Source organism: Orcinus orca, chromosome 2 (genome assembly GCF_937001465.1).
Source record: "Orcinus orca chromosome 2, mOrcOrc1.1, whole genome shotgun sequence".
Lineage (NCBI taxonomy): Eukaryota > Metazoa > Chordata > Mammalia > Artiodactyla > Delphinidae > Orcinus > Orcinus orca.
This window is the reverse complement of record NC_064560.1, coordinates 172,395,829-172,413,188: the sequence shown is the minus strand read 5'-3', so window position 1 is coordinate 172,413,188 and position 17,360 is coordinate 172,395,829. Positions and strand designations below refer to the sequence as shown.

Genomic DNA, 17,360 nt, shown 5'->3' with positions numbered 1-17,360 from the left:
CTATCACAGTGAAATTCCAAAGTCCCAGGCCCTGGTTTTGCGTTGTCAGGATAGCAGAGCTCACTGTTCATTTGGAAGGTTTTCTTGTTCAGCTTAAGCCTCCTTTTTATGCATTGCCAAATTTTGAGGGTCGGTTTTTGTTTTACATCTTGGCAGCCTGTGCTGGTTAAACTTCCCATTTCATGCTGTTTGGATTTTTGAGTTCCCTGAGGGCCATTCAGGTTTTATATCTGGTCAAGGTGGTGTCTTCTGGCTCCTCCGTTCCTACTGAGGGACCAGGTGGTTTTCCAAGAAGAGATTACTCCTTTGGCCCTTTCTCCTCACACAAGAGTAATAGTTGCTTTACCTGTGTAGTGATGTTGATTGCAAGTGTGAGAGAGGCACGTGGGTTTCTGAAAGAAACTGCCCTCTCTCTGCTCAGTATTCAGGGCCTGGTTAATTCTGGAGCTCTGGTTTTGGCCCTGGGTCTGGCTCAGGGTCAGAGACTCTTCAGCGTAAGCGGCGCTGGCTCCTTTTGGCGGCTTCACTGTCAGCTTTTGGGCTTCACTCAGGGCTGGATGTAAGAACAGCATGAATCATGGGAAAGAAGGACTACCTCATGAAGCCAACAGCCGCTGCAGATACTCTCACCAGTATGACAACCGGGTTTTTACCTGCAAGGTGAGTCCACCCAGCTTCCTCCCTAGCAGCTGGCTTGCCGGCCACACTCTCCTTTTGGGAAGACTGGCTTGGGACCATTCTTTGCTGCATCCCAAAGTATTTGATACTCAAATTGAATATCTCTGGAACTTCTCTCCAGCTCTAACCATAAGAACTCACATGTCTGTTGCTGGGGACTCCTTGGTTTATTTTTTTAAGCTTCAATCCCCCTTATTTTGTTGAGCTTATATATGCAAGGGCCATCTACCTTGACTATCATTCTTTTCTTTTTTTCTTTTTTTTTTTGCCGCACCGCGCAGCTTGTGGGATTTTAGTTCCCTGACCAGGGATGGAACCTGGGCCCTTGGCAGTGAGAGTGTGGAGTCCTAACCACTGGACCGCCAGGGAATTCCCATACATTGACTATTCATTCTTAAGAGCAGAAATGCTGTTCAGAAACCCAGTTTTGATGGATTTCTCCTGTCTGTGACAGGGATATAATTTATAGCTCAGTTTTGGGGCCCGGGATGGGTATATATTCAATTCATAATCATTTAGGGCACTGACTTCCTTTTTTTTTTTATTTTTTATTTTATTTTATTTTATTTTTTTTTGCGGTATGCGGGCCTCTCACTGTTGTGGCCTCTCCCGTTGTGGAGCACAGGCTCCGGACGCGCAGCCTCAGCGGCCATGGCTCACGGGCCCAGCCGCGGGGCATGTGGGATCTTCCCAGACCGGGGCACGGACCCATGTCCCCTGCATCGGCAGGCGGACTCTCAACCACTGTGCCACCAGGGAAGCCCGAGGTTTTTTTTTAAACATCTTTATTGGAGTATAATTGCTTTACAATGGTGTGTTAGCTTCTGCTTTATAACAAAGTGAATCAGCTATACATATACATATGTCCCCATATCTCCTCCCTCTTGTGTCTCCCTCCCCCCCTCCCTATCCCACCCCTCTAGGTGGTCACAAAGCACCAAGCTGATCTCCCTGTGCTATGTGGCTGCTTCCCACTAGCTAGCTATTTTACATTTGGTAGTGTATATATGTCCATGCCACTCTCTCACTTCGTCCCAGCTTACCCTTACCACTCCTCGTGTCCTCAAGTCCATTTTCTACGTCTGTGTCTTTATTCCTGTCCTGCCCCCAGGTTCTTCAGAACCATTTCTCTTTTTCTTTTTTTACATTCCATGTATATGTGTTAGCATATGGTATTTGTTTTTCTCTGACTTACTTCACTCTGTATGATAGACTCTAGGTGCATCCACCTCACTACAGATAACTCAATTTTGTTTCTTTTTATGGCTGAGTAATATTCCATTGTATATATTAGGGCACTGACCTCTTTAGAGAAAGACCTTCTGCTGTGCTAAACTCAGGGTCTGTAAACCCTCCGCTGGTGTGGTTTGTGGGCAGTGGGGCTGGACAGGGATGTGGAGAGGCCAGGGGGTCTGGTGGACAGAGTAGAAGCTGGCAGAGTGCTCCATGTTTCAGGCCTGCTACGAGAGAGGCAACGAAGTCAGCGTGGTGCCCAAGACGGCTGCTTCCACCGACTCCCCCTGGATGGGTCTCGCAAAATATGCCTGGTCTGGGTGAGTTTCAGCTACCGGTTGTTTGGTGTGTTTGTCTCTCCAGGCACCTGGTGGGGTTACAGTATCTATTTGCCTTCCTTGTAGGTACGTAATTGAATGTCCCAACTGTGGCGTGGTCTATCGTAGCCGGCAGTACTGGTTTGGAAACCAAGATCCTGTGGATACAGTGGTGCGGACAGAGATTGTGCATGTGTGGCCTGGAGTAAGAGCTGTTTTATTTTCCTGTTTTCTCTTGTATTGTCCAGTCCTGTGTGTGGGAAAGCAGAACTTGTTTACAATTAAGGTTAACCATGAATTTCAATATACTGGTGGTTTAGGAAAGTGTGATCTGGAGAGCCTTTCTTGTTCTAGACCCTTAAATTTTTTCCATTTCTTCTTGCATAAATATTAGAAGCACAACTTTATTTATTTATTTATTAAAAAAATATTTATTTGGCTACACCAAGTCTTAGTTTCATCATGTGGGCTCTTAGTTGCAGCATGTGGGATCTAGTTCTCCGACCAGGGATCGAACCCAGGCCCCCTGTGTTGGGAGCGTGGAGTCCTAACCACTGGACCACCAGGGAAGTCCCTAGAAGCACAACTTTAAATAAACTAAAAATTGCTGTATAGTTACATTGCCTTAGCAAATAAAACTTTATTTTTTCATATTCTCCTCACTCATTTTCCGTATGTGTATGTTTGTATAGATGCAGTTACAATTTGTGTGCCACTTTTTTCTCATACACAGTTTTGCTTTGTTTCTACATTGTTTTCACTTTTCACAGTTCTCATTTGTAATTACTGTGTAATATTCTGTCTAGTATTACAGTTCGATTTCATTCATGCTGTTTATGATTTTTTTTTTTTATTATCGAAGAAAATGCTATAGTGACCATCTTCATGTAAGAGAGACTTTGTTTTGGAGTATATTCTTCTTGAAGTATATTCTGAGAAGTGGAATTACTATGGATGGACCTTTACTGTTTTTAATTTGACTTTTGAATTCAAGATGTTGGAAAAACAAATCTGTTCATGAGGCAGTGATATGGTGCTTTCATTCTGCATTAAACCACCATTCACACTTGGAATTACCCATCAGTCACAACACATCCAAAACCTTTTTCCTTCACGGAAGAAAGATAAGCGATTTTCTCTAAGGGACTTATTTTACTTGGTTGGTGTTCCCCTTGCTGGGTGATTCCGGTCAGCCTAATAGGCCTATCTGCAGATCCACCTTTTAGCTTTCCTGGATCCTGCAGATACCAGAGAACTGAAGATTTCCTTATTGTTTTGTCATCTTCTTTCCAGTTTCCAGCTGCACTGGAATTGGTTACTGCAGTGTGGTCTCATTTCTGCAGGCCATCCCCTTGACATGATGGTCGAGGCCATTCTGTCCCAAGGATTTAACGTGGTCTTGAACTAGTATAACTTTCTCACTAGACTTCTTTGATCAATATCTTTTGTTTTCGATCTGTGTTCTTTCTTGTAAAAGCTGTCATCCTTGTGGTAGTTTATATTCCAAGAAAACAGTAATACGAGTTTATTTTTAGGCTGTATTCCTCATAGTCCTTGGGATTAGGGAATATAGGCTCCTCCCCTTCTCTTTGTTCACTCATTCATCACCATACGTTGTTGAGTACTATGTGCCCAGAACTGAACTAGATACTTACAAAAAAGAAAAAGGATTATTGTTCTCAGTTCAGTCTAATAGGGAGTTGGATGTATAAAGAGACATTGCACTTACATGTGGAAATAGGATTTCTAGAGATGTGCAGATATTAGAGGAACTGAGATGAAGGGTTCCTAACCCAGTCTGGGGTGGGAGGCCTCCTGGAAGAGATGTCCTCTTCTTTTTTAAATAATTTATGTTAACCCTCTTATTTATTCACTTATTTTGGCTGCATTGGGTCTTCATTGCTGTGCTCGGGCTTTCTCTAGTTGCAGCGAATGGGGGCTACTCTTCGTTGTGGTGCGCGGCTTCTCATTGTGGTGGCTTCTCTTGTTGTGAAGCACGGGCTCGTGGTCTTCAGTAGTTGTAGCACGTGGGCTCAGTAGTTGTGGTGCACAGGCTTAGTTGCTCCGCGGCATGTGGTATCTTCCCAGACCAGGGCTCGAACCCGTGTCCCCTGCATTGGCAGGCGGATTCTTAACCACTGCGCCACCAGGGAAGCCCGAGGTGTCCTCTTTACATAAGTATTTCCTGAGTTGTGTATCTCACTTACAGCAAAGTAAGTTCTGCATTGAACAGTTGTACACCAAGTGTTATGGTCACCTTGAAGAGAATAATAATATCAGCAATGACTCATGGGTGTGATATTGTCTAGAAGCCAGAGGGATTCCTGGCCCATCCCCATTCTTCTCTGCCAGGGAGTTTGTGGTTCTGAGTTGGCTGTGATGAGTGTATAACTTGTTTGAGACCCCTCTCTCTCCTTCTTTTTACTCCCTTTGCTCAGAGCATGATGGGAACCTGCATTTTCATTTCAGACTGATGGATTTCTGAAGGACAACAACAATGCTGCCCAGCGCCTCTTGGATGGGATGAACTTCATGGCTCAGTCGGTGTCTGAGCTTAGCCTTGGGCCCACCAAGGCTGTGACGTCCTGGCTGACAGACCAGATCGCCCCTGCCTACTGGAGGCCCAACTCCCAGATCCTGGTATGGTGTGGCAGGATGCCCTGCATCCCTGGCACGGCCCGTTCTGCTTGTGCCGCTTTGCCCTGTCCTAAGCTTGCTCTGTGAGGGAGGCTCTGAATTTCTCTCTCGGATTAGCTCTCAGTGTTGGAAAGGGTGGGGTATGCTGAGGCAGCCAGTGTCCTCTTTGCCCACTGATTTCCCTTTGTTATTTTGCAAGTATTTTCCTTGCGGTGGATTTTAGTTTCTTTCCCTGCAAGGGCCAGTTATTATTGGTCAGATGTCTGAGGTCATACATATAGAATCTGGAGGAAAAGGGGCCATTAGAGGTCATTTAGGGTCATCCTCAGCTTGAGACATAAACCTCATGGCACCTACAGAAAGGGAGCACCCAGCTTTGGCCCAAGCACTTGTGACAGGAAACCCGTTCCTCATCAGCTTCCCAGAGGCTCTTTTGAGAAGCCGTGAAAGCAGTGAATCCTCATGGCTCTCTTAGCTGGGATTGGTGTAGTCCCTTCTGGAACCCTGTGACTCAGCCAGATGGATTTGGTACCTTTCCAGGCACTTCTTGGAAGAAAATGTTAATCACAGCTGTGCTTCAGTAGTGGGTATTTTCATGTGGCTGGAGATCTTAGGTCCCATCCTTTGGGATCATCGGGGGTCCTGCCATTCCCAGATGGTCCTGGGCATCTCCCCCGGGTTGACTTTCTCAGCTGAGCAGACATGAATGTTACCTGCCTCTCTGTTTTGGGCTTGGAACAGAGCTGCAACAAGTGCGCTACATCCTTTAAAGATAACGACACCAAGCATCACTGCCGGGCCTGTGGGGAGGGCTTCTGTGACAGCTGTTCATCCAAGACCCGGCCAGTGCCGGAGCGGGGCTGGGGCCCTGCGCCCGTGCGGGTGTGTGACAACTGCTATGAAGCCAGGAATTCCCAGTTAGGTAACGTGGGGCCCGGGAACTGCATGGGTGGAGGGGGAACCTCTCTCCTTGGCACTGGGTGTTGGGAACGGGACTCCCACCTGCCTGACCCTGTTGCTCACCACGTCACTCTTCTGAGAGTAGTTGCTCCCCGGTCTTGCCCAGTCATCCTCTAAGCTCTTTGTTAACAGGGTCCTGGGGTGCTATTCCTTGCGGGGCGGGGGGGAGGGGGCGTGTTAAACCTGTCCTGTGTTTACCACAGGCTTTAGACTGAGTCTTATCTCTGGAGGAGGTTCTAGGTCATGCTCCTTGAACCCTTCTGGCTAACTGTAAAGGAAGGTTATAAAATAGCCCCAGAGGGTTGAGGTAAAGGACTAACAGATCTCACCGGCTGCAGTGTTGGTGCCCATAGCCCAGACCCTTGCCATCCTTGCAGGACAGCACAGTGGTACCCTGGGAGAAGCATCCAGAATGCTCTGCTGTTGCCCCTGAGTTTTCCATTTGGGAAATGACTAAGAGATAACAGCTTTTCCTTCATCATTGTCTTCAGATGTTACTGAGGCACAGGCGGACGATGAAGGCGGGACGCTGATTGCTCGGAAGGTGGGCGAGGCCGTGCAGAACACTTTGGGAGCTGTGGTGACAGCCATTGACATACCACTAGGTGGGCCTGGCAGTGCCTCTCTTGGGTGCAGTGTACGTGGGATGAGGGCTTTCATAGTGCCTTGGGCTGTTGTTTTGTCAAAGTCTTACTGACCTAGATTGAGTTGGGCAGCAAGGAAGTGACTGAAAATTTACATTTGCTTCTGCTGAATACCTTGGTGGTTTCATGTTTATTCCTGGAGGCCATCCTCTTATATCATTTATTGCTGCATAACAAACTACCTGAAAATGTAAAGGCTTAAAACAACTCGCATTTTATCATGTCTCACAGGAAGGGCAATTATTTTGCTCCAAGTGGCATTGACTGTAATTACTGCTGGATTTTCCAGTTTGGTAGCTGGACTGGTCTCGAGGGGCCAAGCCAACCTCACTTACATGCTGGGTAGCCTGGCAGGGATGCCTCGAAGGCTGGGCTCAGGAGAACTCCCCCCGCCATTCCCCATATTCTCCAGGCCTCTCCACGTGGTTTCTCCAGTGGTGGTGGGCTTCTTACATGGTGGCTCAGGACTCTGAGACAGGCCTGGGCCTAGAAACTGGCTCTTCTGCTACAGTCTGCTGTAGTCACAGAGCCTGCCTAGATTCGAGGGAGGGGGCAGGTTATCAAAGAATTTGTGGCTGTCTTTAATCCGCCACACCAGCCAAACTGTTATTCCTTTAAGATTTAAGACAGCCACTCACCTCTGAATGTGAGGGGTGCTTATAACCAGGATGGGAAGAGGGAGAGGAAGGGAAGCCCCGCCAGCGTGTGGAGGGCTTAGGCAGGGCTGGCCGGGCCTAGGGTATTTAAGCCCATTGTAGGGGAGAGACCAAGGGTTCCTGGGTGGGTGTGATGGAAATTGCTTGGATTAGATTTAATCACTGTGGCTCACAGAATGAGCTGATGATGAGTTTTTGACTTCAGGGTGTGGGAACAGATGGATTTGTCGAGGCTTGATGCTCAGGTTGCATCTGCTCTCAGGGGTAACCGGGAGAGGCAGGGGCTGCCCTTGGCACAAAGTCTGCCAACTGTGCTCACAGGTGCTCACCTGCTGAGCACTCACTGGCCATTGGGTCCCAGTGCATCAGACACATTATTTCTTGTAATCCTGTAACCACTTTTGAAGGTGTGTTGTTAAAGATGAGTAAACTAAGGCCCTGAGAATTTAAGGAACTTCTTAATCCCGCAGCTACCAACTGACTTAGGCTCAGTGGAACTGGGGTGAAGGTATGTCCTGACTCCAAAGCCCAAACTTTATTGTTACTCCATTGGTTCTTAATTCAGCCCCACTTTAGGCTCACTTGGAGAGCTTAGTAGATACACAAATGTCAGTGCCTAGGTCCCAGCCCCAGAGATCCTGACCTGGGTGGTAGGCGGTGAAGGAGACCTGGGTGGAAGGGGGTGATCTGTGTGCAGTTAGACTGAGAGCCAGTGAAGTGTCTGCGGATGGCTTCTTGCCTCGTGGAACTCGGGGTGATGGGTCCCACGTGTGCCGCCTGCCATGGTTCCTTCCGTGCTGCAGGTCTGGTGAAGGATGCGGCCAGGCCGGCGTACTGGGTACCAGACCATGAGATCCTGCACTGCCATAACTGCCGGAAGGAGTTCAGCATCAAGCTTTCCAAGCACCACTGCCGGGCCTGCGGACAGGGCTTCTGTGACGAGTGTTCCCATGACCGACGGGCTGTCCCCTCTCGAGGCTGGGACCATCCTGTCCGAGTCTGCTTTAACTGCAATAAAAAGCCTGGTGACCTTTAACCCCAGCTCCCTCTCCGAGTCCTTCACAATTCCTTAGGTTCTCAGGGTTAGAAATGAAATCTCGCTGAGGTAGGCCCTCCTCCTGGTCACCTGTTGTGGTATGTGTCCTCTCTGCTCATCCTGAGGCCACTTTCCCACGGTGGGGGGTAGGACAGATGGCGAGCCAGGGTGAGCCTGGTGGCGGGCCTGAAGGCACGAACCCCTCAGGGCAGGGGACCGAGCAGCTTATAGCGAAGGGGAACGAACCTGAATCCATCGCATTTTATTTCAGTTAAAAGTTATACATATAACACACACACACACACACACACACACACACACACACAAAACCTGTATATACATATGAAAGGAACATGGAGTGTATTCAGGCTGCTGCTGGCTGTGAAGACCTGCACAGTCTGTCCCCAGCACAGAATCAGGTGGCAGTGGCAGCAGGTCTTTCCCACAAAACCGAGCCATGTCCAAGGCCACTGCGTTGCTAGTCACCTTTTGCTGCTTCTTTCCGAGCCTTCGAAGCCTTCATGCCCCTCAGCTGCTGGGGCAAGTGAGCTTCCCAGGTACTTCTCGCTTGGGATAGCCTGTGGAGGATCTCCCTGGGCCCTCCAGAGTCGGATCCCAATTCCTTGCCTAGGCCTGTCGTGGTCAGAGACCACCCAGCTTAGCATGCAGGTCATGGATGGGTGGCAGGTGGGGGGTACGGGCCTCAGACCTCAGAAGTCCAAGTGCAGGTGACGCGATGGCCCTCATACAGGGGGAACACGGAAGGAGATGGGCCTTCCCCAGTGTTTCCTGCTTGTTGATGCTTCCGTCTATGCGAGCACTTGGCTTTCCCTGCCCAGAAATAGAGCACCTGCTTCCCTCCCCTACCAACCCCCTTGAGCCCACCATCTACTGAGTGTTGCACTAGGGTTTTTGCTTGTTTTGAAGCATCTTAATTCTTTACTCCCAGACACACAACCCCTCTAGCTATTGGAGGGGTGATCATGAGAAATATTCCAGGGAAACAGAGCACAGAATGGACTGTTAGTGGGTTTTTTTTTTAAGTATATATAAATATTTCAACAGACCACTAAGAAAAAATTCTCTCTCCGGTCCTGGCAAGAGAAATCAGATGAACTTTGTTTCTCAAGAGCTGGGACATCCATTTCTATTGTGACTGGAAAGAGACTGTTGTGCTGAAATGCTGTCATCATGGTGGATTTTATCGTCAGTGGCCAAAAATGAAGAATTAAAAGTGACACAGTTCTTGACTGAACTGGTGGGTGGGCCGAGCTTCAGGGAGGTGCGTGGCGTGAGTGTTACTGTAACGTGAGCCCTGGAATGTGTTGGTTCCTCTCAGACCTGCTTCCTTACTGCCTCCTATGGCCTATGACCGAGGCCCTGCTCTAGTACTGTGTATTATTAAATTCGCCATTATAAAGGAATCTTCCTGCGGAATATGGACTGTGCTGCTTCTTTCCTTTAACTTCATCCGTGTATCTTGCTACCTCTTTCTAGTTAAGAAAGTAGCTGGTGGCTTTTAGAGCAGAAGCCAAGTGAGAGGTATATTTTACCTGTAAATACCTCAGTTTATTCCCCGGCAAATCCTCTGTCATCACAGAAGAGAGTAGGTGTTACTAGTGACCTATGGAAACCCTGGGAAAAGACTTTTCTCGCTTTGTACCTGTCGCTCTTTGTTCCTCTGCCCTGCCTTGCTTTGTCTGTTCAGCTCCTGTTGAACAACCGCTATCCACTGTCTCCTGTTCTGTCATTTAGGGGCGCCCCTGAGCATGGGAGGATGCTGGACCACATAGGGAGGATGCATAAAAGTCTTCCGAACTCTCTTCCTTACACTAGTCAGACCGGTAGAGGAAAAGAAGGTAACCCGGTGTCAAAATAACCAAAGGTTCTCTTTTCTTGCCCTACATACCCAGGGTTCATCTTTTTCTTTTCTTTTTTTAAAAAATTAATAATTTTTTTTGTGGTACGCGGGCTTCTCACTGTTGTGGCCTCTCCCGTTGCGGAGCACAGGCTTCGGACGTGCAGGCTCAGCGGCCATGGCTCACGGGCCCAGCCGCTCTGCGGCATGTGGGATCTTCCCGGACCAGGGCACGAACCCGCGTCCCCTGCATCGGCAGGCGGACTCAACCACTGCGCCACCAGGGAAGCCCCAAAATTAATTAATTTATTTTTGGCTGCATTGGGTCTTTGTTGCTGCACCCGGGCTTTCTCTACTTGCGGCGAGCGGGAGCTACTCTTTGTTGCGGTGCACTGGCTCTAGGCACGTGGGCTTCAGTAGTTGTGGCACACGGGCTCAGTGGCTGTGGCTCATGGGCTCTAGAGTACAGGCTCAGTAGTTGTGTCACATGGGTTTAGTTGCTCTCAGCATGTGGGATCTTCCCAGGCCAAGGCTTGAACCCGTGTGCCCTGCACTGGCAAGTGGATTCTTAACTACTGCGCCACCAGGGAAGTCCCAGAAAATTATCTTAAGGAGATCTTAAACTTCCAGAGGAAAAGTAAAAATTCCATTCCCTCCAACACATGGGGCCTAATAGATTTCTTGAGCAGGAGACCCCGTTGGCTCTGCTACTTATTAGCAGGAGACCTTGGACAAATTGCTTTATTCTCAGCTTTTTCTTTGGTATATAGGAGTGACCTTCACGTGCTTCGTAGGGTTCTAAGAATTAAAAGGGAATAATGCTGGCAAAAATGGTTCATTCAACATACTAAGTGTCTAGATGTGGCAAGTGCTGGGGAAACTAAGCTTCCTCGAGGTTTCTGTGAAGCTGAGACTCAACAGATGAAAGGAGTGGAGGACAGCTTGAGCAGAGGCCCAGATGACGGAGGGACTTGTAACATGTGTCCTGAGAGCACCAGGTGGGAGGTGGAGAAGGGGCAACAGGGTGAGGCACATGTGACCATATCTCAAGATGCCACACATCTTATTCCGAGGTACAAGAAGGCGTTGAGTGCAGGGATCTTTGGGAAGGTCATTCCCGTGGCAGTGGCCATGTGGTGGGTGGCCTGGAGAGGCAGACTTAAAGGAGTGGGCCCAGGGAATTCCCTGGAGGTCCAGTGGTTAGGACTCTGTGCTTTCACTGCCAACGGCCCAGGTTCAATCCCTGGTCGGGGAACTAAGATCCTACAAGCAGCGTGGCGTGGCCAAAGAAAATAAATAAAAATGAAAGGAAAGGCTTTTACTAACATACATGAATGGAGAAATGGAAGAAGAAACTGAGTTTAGCCTGCAGTTGTTTTCAGAGGTGGTAACATGGAAGATTTAGACCAGGGCAGATGGAGGGCTGACAGGTAAGTGGGGCTTACTTGGTCTCTGGGTGCCCTTGTTGGGGGACACCAAGTGTTGATCTGTGGACATTTCTGGTAACCAGTTTGTGCCACTGTTCTCATCTGTTTAGAAGGCTACAGCAAGCAAACAGCAAAGGGTTTATTGGAGCTCAGTGCTGCTGCCACCACCCCTTGCTCATTCGCTACCTTTCACTGTCACCTGGGGAATGGGGCAAAATGCCCTAACAGACCTGCAAGTGAAAAATGCTTCCAGACTGTGCAACATACTAATCTTTGGGACACTAAGAAGCAAACATACCAAAATGCTTAATCAGCTTCTCTGCTGAGTTTAACCACTTCTCATATACTCTAGACCAGGGGTCCCCAACCCCTGGGCCGCAGACCCGTATTGGTTGGTGGCCTGTTAGGATCTGGGCCGCACAGCGGGAGGTGAGCTGCAGGCAAGCGAAGCTTCATCTGCTGTTGTTCCCCCGCCCCGCCCCCCACCCTGGTCCGTGGAAAAACTGTCTTCTGCAAAACCGGTCCCTGGTGCCAAAAAGGTTGGGGACTGTTGCTCTACACCAAATGTTAGGTGCAGTGACTGCTCACTAAAGATAAAGAACAGATTTTGAAGATGTCCCCCACCTCCTTTTCTTAAAAGCCTAAGGGAAACATAAAACTAATTCTTTGACAACTGTATTTGCCTAGCAAGAAATTTGGGCTATGGCACAGCTGATGAGTTAGGGAGGTATACAGGGATAGAGCCCCACATGTCAGAACTCACCAGGTATTCTGAGTAGTCAGTCGTCTCCACTGTCTGTGAGATCAAAGTTGGACTGAATAGCCACAGCTCCATTGAAATAGTACAGAATAGTGGCAAAGGCTCTTCACCAGAGGTGCAATACCAGTGACTGTAAAGAGCAGATCATGTAATGAACAAACTAGTATGTTGTGAGAACTTTTAACTCTGGGGGCAAAAGTATGAGTGATATTAGGGTCATGGCTCAGCACTTATGCTTTTTTGTGCTCTTGGGGAGGGGCATGTCACCAAAATTAATCCAAAAGACCCTGCTGTGACTGCGGTCACCAGGACCCTTCAATCATACAGCTATTTCCTGGGACCTATGTGCAGGTCGGTATGCCAAGGCTGTAGAGATACAGGGGTGATGTCTCAAAGATTAAACACCTAAGAAATTTGGTAACTGGCAAGCTTCTTAGTCTTTGGTGAGTGCCAGAAAAGTTCATTTACTTAGCAATTAAATATGAAATGTTAGCACTGCATGTTTACACTCGCACCAAGCCACTTTGTGATTTCTCCTTAGCACTAGCTGTGTGTGATACACAAGTACTGTCAGCAAATAGAGGAGTGTGGAAAGTAGAGAACGTGATCTCTTCTGGTTCCAAGTCCCAGCTCTCCACTTAACAGGTCTGCGTGGAGGCAAGTCATTCAATTTCTCTGTGCCCAGAAAATGATGCTAATAATTTTTATGTTATTACTACTGTCCTACCTCCTTCATACGTTGTTTTAAGGATCAAGTCAGCTAAGGTGGAGGAAGTTATTTATAAAACCTAAGGCACTAAAAGTATTTGTTGTCACATATTGCTCATCTACCAGATGACCAATCTGATACTCTCATGTTTTTTGGATTGCTCTCTCTGTACCTAGTAGGGTTCTGGCAGGACACAGATGCATAACACTCAAGCGGGTAACTGAAGAGAGTTCAACTGGTGAAGCACCCTGGGCTAGCAACAGTGAGATGCAATTATTAGCCGTAGGTCTGAAGGGACAAATGGAGAGAAGTTACTGGAATCCAGAGAGCTGTGTTCCAGCAGAAGCTGTAGACTTGGGTAGAGGAACACAACCACAGCCCACCACACCCCAGCAGAAGGGGAGTCAGGGAACTAACAATCCCTCAGTCTTCTGCCTTCTGCTTTCCTGCTGCTACATCCCATAGGCTGAACCCACCCTGGGCCAGGGAGCCTGCTAAGGTAGTCCATAGCTTCTTGGGGCACAGGAACAAGTGGAAGCTTTCCAGCAGAGCCATTAAAACTGGTCTCAGTTTCTTCCTCACACTGGGTTTGAGCAGATGTTGGTTTGATGCTACAGCAGCCAAACATCACGATCTTCTAAACCATTAACAGAAGCAACATGCCATGTCTGGTTCTTTCTACGTTCTAGTTTATTGTTTGGTAGAAAGGCTCTTTGTATTAACGCGTTGTATAAACATCTCACAAACTGCTTCTCCTAGATTACAAAAGTCAAAGCCAATTTTCTTTGAGATGGGGTCCTTGAATCTGACATTCAGGTCACCATGATAGAAACAGGAGCTGCTGTACCTAACATTCTGGAAGGTACTTCAACATATGCATGCTAAGGCCTGTCTAGCATCTAAAAGGATCCATCTTTCCTTACAATGCCTATACATGGTAATGAATGAGAATCCCAGAGATCTGACACTGGTTATCGAGTGAGTTTGAGAAGGCTAGTTTAATGATTCCCAACTCAGCCGTAAAATCTCTAGAGACTCAGATAAATGACTCCCCCTTCTCTCCAGCTGGCTTTCTCAAGTATAGATGCATGTCTTTCTGGGACCCAGGCACTGACTGTCAACAGTCTCACCCAGTTTCATCATTAGGCTTCTTGAAAGGGCTTTTGGTGAAAGCAGCAGCTTTAGTTATTGTCGATCTTCAGCCCTTAGAAAAGTATTTTTTGTTAAAAAAAAAAAAAAAAGGTGGAGAACTATTCTAAGGAATTCAACAAGGAAATAGGTACCTTTTATGAAAAGGACTTTTAAGCTTCTTGAACCCACAACTTAACTGAAATAACTGAAGTGTCTCCACGTAACATATAGCACCTTTTCCCCGGCAGCTGGACGGATGGGATATGCATACACAAGAGCATCCATCTGAAATGCCCTCACTGAAAATGGCAATTGTGGCAAAAATATGGCTACCTATGCTCCCCTGAGTCACATCCACGGCTCTCCAGGCTGCAACCTGCAGAATTAGCTGTAGGAGAAGCAGTAAAGGTCCTGTCGGATGGCCATGAGCAGCCCTGGCGCTCCCCGGAAGCCCCCGAGCCGAGAAGAGAAGGCCACACTGGGAATGTCGGCCTTGGAAGTGGGGTGTGGGGAGGGTATGGTTCTGAGCAGCTGGGCATCATGGAGGCTCCAGATTCTCGTGTAGCAGTCCTGGCCCACTAAGAAAGAGGGAAGACACGCAGCAAGTTAGTGAGAGAATGCAGAGAGCCTGTGTACCTGTGGCCCTGGCTTCTATGATTCCTAAGGGCTAAAGGTGATTTCACATGAGCCAAACAAACTCACAAATGGAAATTATTTCTACTGATAAGATGTCCCTTTTGAAAATTAAAGTTATAGGACTTCCCTGGTGGTGCAATGGTTAAGAATCCACCTGCCAATGCAGGGGACACGGGTTCAAGCCCTGGTCCGGGAAGATCCCACATGCCGTGGAGCAGCTAAGCCCATGCGCCACAACTACTCAGCCTGCTACAACTATTGAAGCCTGCGCGCCTAGAGCCCGTGCTCCACAAGAGAAGCCACCGCAATGATAAGCCCACGCACCGCAATGAAGAGTAGCCCCCACCCGCCGCAACTAGAGAAAGCCTGTGCACAGCAACGAAGACCCAACGCAGCCATAAATGAATGAATGAATGAATAAGAAAAAGAAAACTAAAGTTACAGGTTGCCCTGGTGCTCTAGAACCACTGATTGCAGGTGTTCAAAGTGACAAGATGCACTGGCTGGCTGTGACACCCTGGGGTGTTCACGGGGCATCTTGGCTATCAGGTGACCCATTCTGCTTTTCTTGGTGACAAGGGCTATTCAAGAGGGAGCCCAGGCCACCTGTTCTAGATGACATGCAGCTGATTTCCTTTTTATGAGAGAGTAACCAGGAAGATCTCATAACTTCATTACATCCTGGGGACAAATCAGGTGACAACTCTCCCCAGAGCATTTTCTGGTTTAATGATTCAGTTCATAAGACTTAATAGTCTTTCAGGGTTCATAGTTGAGAGGAATCTGATACCTGACACCACTGGTTACAGCAACTCAGATAGGAAATATGTGCTACTGGAGATCTTCAGGGGGAGAAGGGCAGACCTTAGGCATCATGGATTTTAGTGTGCTTTTGACCATCTGAGTTGACTCTGACCTTAGCTGTGGTTCATTCAGGTTGTACAATTCAAGGATTACTGCAGCCAGCCCACTCCCCACATCTGCCTCTGAACAAGGCTCATATCTTTTCTACTGTCCAGAACACAGAAACTCTCTGGAGATGAAAATTTGTGGAAAACAGACTTAAGGAAGCTAATTACTGGTGGTGGTGACAGTAGTAAATAAGTCTAAGGAAGTTCTAGCCAAGTGATGCCTCTTAGCCACAGAAAGTTTCATCGCAAATAAATACTTTCCGTAGGAATTAGAAAATTTGACATCTGTGAAGACTGGAAACATATTCCTTAATGCCAAGGGCCTACTATTTCGTTTGTCAAACTGCCAAATAATCATATAATCTGTGATCAACTTGTTAACTCCTTTCAAGGGGGTTTGCTGCTAGAAAGCTCTGCTTCTATTCTACAAATCATGGGTTCACAGCAGTGGTGTTAAAGGAACCAGGTTCCTTTACAATGACCTCCATCTCTTTTCTTAGCATCCTCTGGTGGAAACGGGAGCACAAAGAACAGGGAGCCCAAGCTTTTCGACAGGACAGCTGCACGATGGGATTGAGGGTCACACTGAATGCTGACCTGGTGAATAGGCTTAAACTCCACACCCAGGGCTCCTAAACCACTGTTTTATTGCTCCTCCCTCATCTGTAACTGAAGTGACATTTGCCCAGTCACGTGGGGACACAGGGCTATCCACCTGGTGAGTGTTAAAACTGTTGCTTACTAATGTCCAACTCTACATCCTATCTTAACTCCCTGACCCCAACTGTCCAAAATCCCCTTTATTCAGTTTCGTTTTAGAGTAATTTCTCCCTTATCTGCTTAAGTTGCTGGCGCTCCTAAGGGACAGTGTTTGATGGGATGATCTCCTCCTCCCCAGGTACCTGCCACCACGATTCCTTCTTCCTCATGCACGTGCAGGGGCAGGTGGGCATACTCGTTCACGTGCCCTTCGTACTGCCTAATACACTTAGTGGTCCTCAGGTCCCACAGCTTGATCTGTGGGAAGAAGCACAAGGGGTGGTTAGGGAGGGTCCAACAGGTACACTGGTGAAGCCCAGGCACGAAGCCAGAGAGGGCGAGGTGGTCTCCAAAGACCTCTTCAAGTTAGAAAATATGTCTCAAACCCCCGAGCCACAGAGTCCATCAAAAGCACCATGACCAGTTTCACGTCTGTTTAGACCAGATTCGGCTCCCAGCGGGCAGCAAAGCAGCTGCCCCGCACAACTCCCAACTCCCCTGGTCTCCAGACGCCTTTCCCCGGCCGCCATCTGACGTCAGGGTCTCTCCTACAGAGCCCCTCCCCCCACCCAGAGCCAGCTCCAGCGGCTGGAGAAAGTCAGTGGTATCCGTACCGTTCCAGCCATGTCGGATGCCATCAGGCATTGCTCCTCTTGCAGGATTTGCACAGAGGTAACTGCTGAGTCATGTAACAGGCGGGTGGCTTTCCAGCCCTTGCCCTGATTTCGACAACGGAGATCAATGGCAAAGATTTCGCCGGAACGACAGCCATTAAACAGCAAAGGAGCCTGCGGAAAGGCGGCCTGCTCAGTACCTCCCTCCCAAGGCTGGGAGGGGTGTGCCCTCCAGAATACACCCCTGCCTCCCCTCCCCTATCCCAGCCCCTAGGTCAGAGGTATGCGTGGAGCAGGTTGGTTAGGGTTTGAGCCTCAGTGGAGATGGAAGGGCTCCTTATCAAAGGGTCAAGAACTGGACACCATGAGTCCCTCCAGTGTCCTCCCCGCTGGC

At 48.3% G+C, this 17,360-nt stretch overlaps 2 protein-coding genes across 21 annotated transcripts in view; one reads left to right on the top strand and one right to left on the bottom strand.

Annotated features, from left to right (window-relative positions):
• Window positions 1–9,598, top strand: part of ZFYVE1 (zinc finger FYVE-type containing 1) — a 49,220-nt gene extending 39,622 nt beyond the window's left edge. For 4 of the 5 annotated variants that reach the window (XM_004262201.4, XM_033436239.2, XM_033436304.2 and 1 more), the window contains exons 6-12: window positions 552–660; window positions 2,134–2,231; window positions 2,316–2,433; window positions 4,698–4,868; window positions 5,607–5,787; window positions 6,317–6,430; window positions 7,929–9,598. In XM_004262201.4, coding sequence (XP_004262249.2) covers window positions 552–660; window positions 2,134–2,231; window positions 2,316–2,433; window positions 4,698–4,868; window positions 5,607–5,787; window positions 6,317–6,430; window positions 7,929–8,161 — 1,024 coding nt within the window. In that variant the 3' untranslated portion in view covers window positions 8,162–9,598. Of the gene's footprint in view, window positions 1–551; window positions 661–2,133; window positions 2,232–2,315; window positions 2,434–4,697; window positions 5,788–6,316; window positions 6,431–7,928 lie in introns of those variants that run through there. The other variant, XM_033436495.2, reaches the window with a different exon arrangement.
• Window positions 1–17,360, bottom strand: part of DCAF4 (DDB1 and CUL4 associated factor 4) — a 54,450-nt gene that overhangs the window by 11,336 nt on the left and 25,754 nt on the right. For 6 of the 16 annotated variants that reach the window (XM_033436708.2, XM_033436880.2, XM_033436662.2 and 3 more), the window contains 3 exons: window positions 14,380–14,624; window positions 12,210–12,336; window positions 11,060–11,560 (listed from right to left, as the gene is read on the bottom strand). In XM_033436708.2, coding sequence (XP_033292599.1) covers window positions 11,381–11,560; window positions 12,210–12,336; window positions 14,380–14,624 — 552 coding nt within the window. In that variant the 3' untranslated portion in view covers window positions 11,060–11,380. Of the gene's footprint in view, window positions 1–1,210; window positions 2,479–11,059; window positions 12,337–13,584; window positions 14,625–16,495; window positions 16,611–16,966; window positions 17,141–17,360 lie in introns of those variants that run through there. The other 10 variants (XM_049706219.1, XM_049706220.1, XM_033437085.2 and 7 more) reach the window with 9 other exon arrangements.